The following is a 2500-nucleotide window of genomic DNA, read 5'->3' as shown; positions in this document are numbered from 1 at the left end:
ACTCTTTCTGAAATGTGAACCAATATCGGACAACATATGTATGCAAAAACTAATAATGACGAACACGGTAAATGATGTTTGCTGTATTGTCTGCAATGAAATACAAGTCGAAGTAAATTTAGAAATCCCTTCTTTTATTTGTATTTGTATTTTCCACACGGGCCCAGCTTTTTCTGATTTGAGGTTGCAGTATTATAACTCCAGAATTTGTATTTGTATTGGTCTTGTTCACTTTATTTTCCACTTATTTAAATGTCATTCTGTGTTCTTGTGTTGATTTGTGTGCATGCATTATGAGTATCCTGTGAAAAAAAAACTCAAATGTAACCCAGGAAAAATAATCAATATGCTGTGTTTGTCCTTTTTTCACCCCTGTATGAAAACTTCCAGATATTTTCCATCGGCCGCATCTGGCTACATGTGAATCAGCACAAACACTTTCACTGTTATAATACATTTAATTCATTTAAAAAAAGTATTTATTCATTCATTCATTCAGTTTAGTCCTTTTATTAATCCGGGGTCGCCACAGCGGAATGAACCACCAACTTATCCAGCATATGTTTTACACAGCGGATGCCCTTCCAGCTGCAACCTATCTCTGGGAAACATCCATACAAACTCATTCACACTCATACACTACGGACAATTTAGCTTACCCAATTCACCTATAGCGCATGTGTTTGGACTGTGGGGGAAACCAGAGCACTCGGAGGAAACCCACACAAACTCAGGGGGAACATGCAAACTCCAACTGACCCAGCCGAGGCTCGAACCAGCGACCTTATAGCTGTGAGGCACTACCTACTGCGCCACTGCATCACCTTAAAAAGTATTTATCTAATCAGTATTACTGATGCGCTTAAATACACATGATAAGAGCATGATAACACCAACTGAGCATCTCTGAACACACACACACACACACACACACACACACACACCTAATTCATACATCCACAACACAAATTACGTTTAAAAAATCCAACTCGCGAATTCAAAACACACTTAGTAAATACACAAATTCAATTTATAAAACTCAAAATAGATTTATAAATTCACAAATCCAGTTCATTTGCCCAAAATATTTCAGATTTTTCCTTGTTAATTAATAAATTTTGTGTCGTATTAATGAATTGTGTTTTGAATTTACAAATTGGATTTTGTAAATGTGAACTGTGCTGTGCATGTATGAATTTCATTTTCTATATGAATCATTTTTGAGACTCATCTGGCTCCATAAGAGACTGTCAGCAGTAAAGATCTTAAACAAATAAGTGACAGTCAGAGATATTTATGACGCTGCAAAGGATTTCTATTTCAAATAAATGCTTTATATTTGTCTGTGTACCAGCAGTGTTTGATGATCATCAATCCAGCATATTATTATTCATCTGCTCATTAGTGTTGATTATTTATTCTTCTTTTTTTCCCTTCTGTCTCTTTCCCTATTCATATTCATTCATTGGGTTGTTCGTTTGGTTGTTTGTTCTCTCTTTCTTTCACTCTTTTTCTTTTCTCCCTTTTTTCTTTCTTTATTTTAAGTTATTTCTATTTTTAGATATAAGCTGTTGTTTTTTCTTTATTTATTTATGTGGTATATTTAAATATATATATATATATATATATATATATATATATATATATATATATATATATATATATATATATATATATATATATATATATATATATATATATATAGTGCTCAGAATATATGAGTACACCCCTCACAAATAAACCATTTAGATTACTATTCTCTACAGGATCCTTTACAATATTATATTTGTGCATATACATTAGATTAATTAGTATTGAAGCCAAATCGAGAGCTAATCTAACAAAATAACTTACGATAACGATCCAAAAATTGGTATTCCAAATTTATATGCTATAGAAAAATATTAAATAAAGATTTTAAAAAGAAAAAATCAAGAAAAAAAAGAATAAATAAGAAAATAAAAAGAATAAATAAATAAATAAATAAATAAAATCCAGCCAAGACTTACTCCAGAAGAAAAAACAATAAAGGAAAATATTTAGAAAAGAATAAAAGTTTGCCAGGAGGGCGAATAATTTAGTCTTCAACAGTAGGCGACTCACTAGGGAGCTTCTTATCAGGTGACACTAATGAGTGCAGACAGCGAAACAAACGGCAGGTGTGAATGTGATCTGCTAATAAACCACACAGCAGCGCTTTTACATGCACATCAATCTCTCTCTCACACACACACACACACACACACACACACACACACACACACACACACACACACACACACACACACACACACACAGGCGATTCTCCAGGTGTTTCTTACCTTTTCTGAGCCGCTTGCAGACGCTCGTCTTCAGACGTGTACTCAGCCTGAGCTGCGGATAAAACACAAACAGCACATTATACTGAGAGGAAGAGCAGAATGAATCAATAACATCTCAGTTATTCCTTACAGACAGCAGCGAGATCAATGTTGAGTGTAAGAAGTTATAAAATAACAAC

The 2500-nt window shown here is 33.5% G+C and overlaps 1 protein-coding gene across 5 annotated transcripts in view; it reads right to left on the bottom strand.

Annotated features, from left to right (window-relative positions):
- LOC100148950 (formin) overlaps positions 1-2500 on the bottom strand; it is a 170599-nt gene that overhangs the window by 9698 nt on the left and 158401 nt on the right. For all 5 annotated transcript variants that reach the window (XR_012393130.1, XR_012393131.1, XM_073927954.1 and 2 more), the window contains one exon: positions 2322-2373. Coding sequence is in view for 3 of the 5 variants with exons in the window: in XM_073927954.1 (XP_073784055.1) it covers positions 2322-2373 (52 nt within the window). In the remaining 2 variants the exon portion in view is untranslated. The remainder of the gene's footprint in view (positions 1-2321; positions 2374-2500) is intronic.

This window comes from Danio rerio, chromosome 17 (genome assembly GCF_049306965.1).
Source record: "Danio rerio strain Tuebingen ecotype United States chromosome 17, GRCz12tu, whole genome shotgun sequence".
Classification (NCBI taxonomy): Eukaryota; Metazoa; Chordata; class Actinopteri; order Cypriniformes; family Danionidae; genus Danio; species Danio rerio.
Note: the sequence above shows the minus strand (reverse complement) of the source record. Positions and strands in the feature narration are given on the sequence as shown.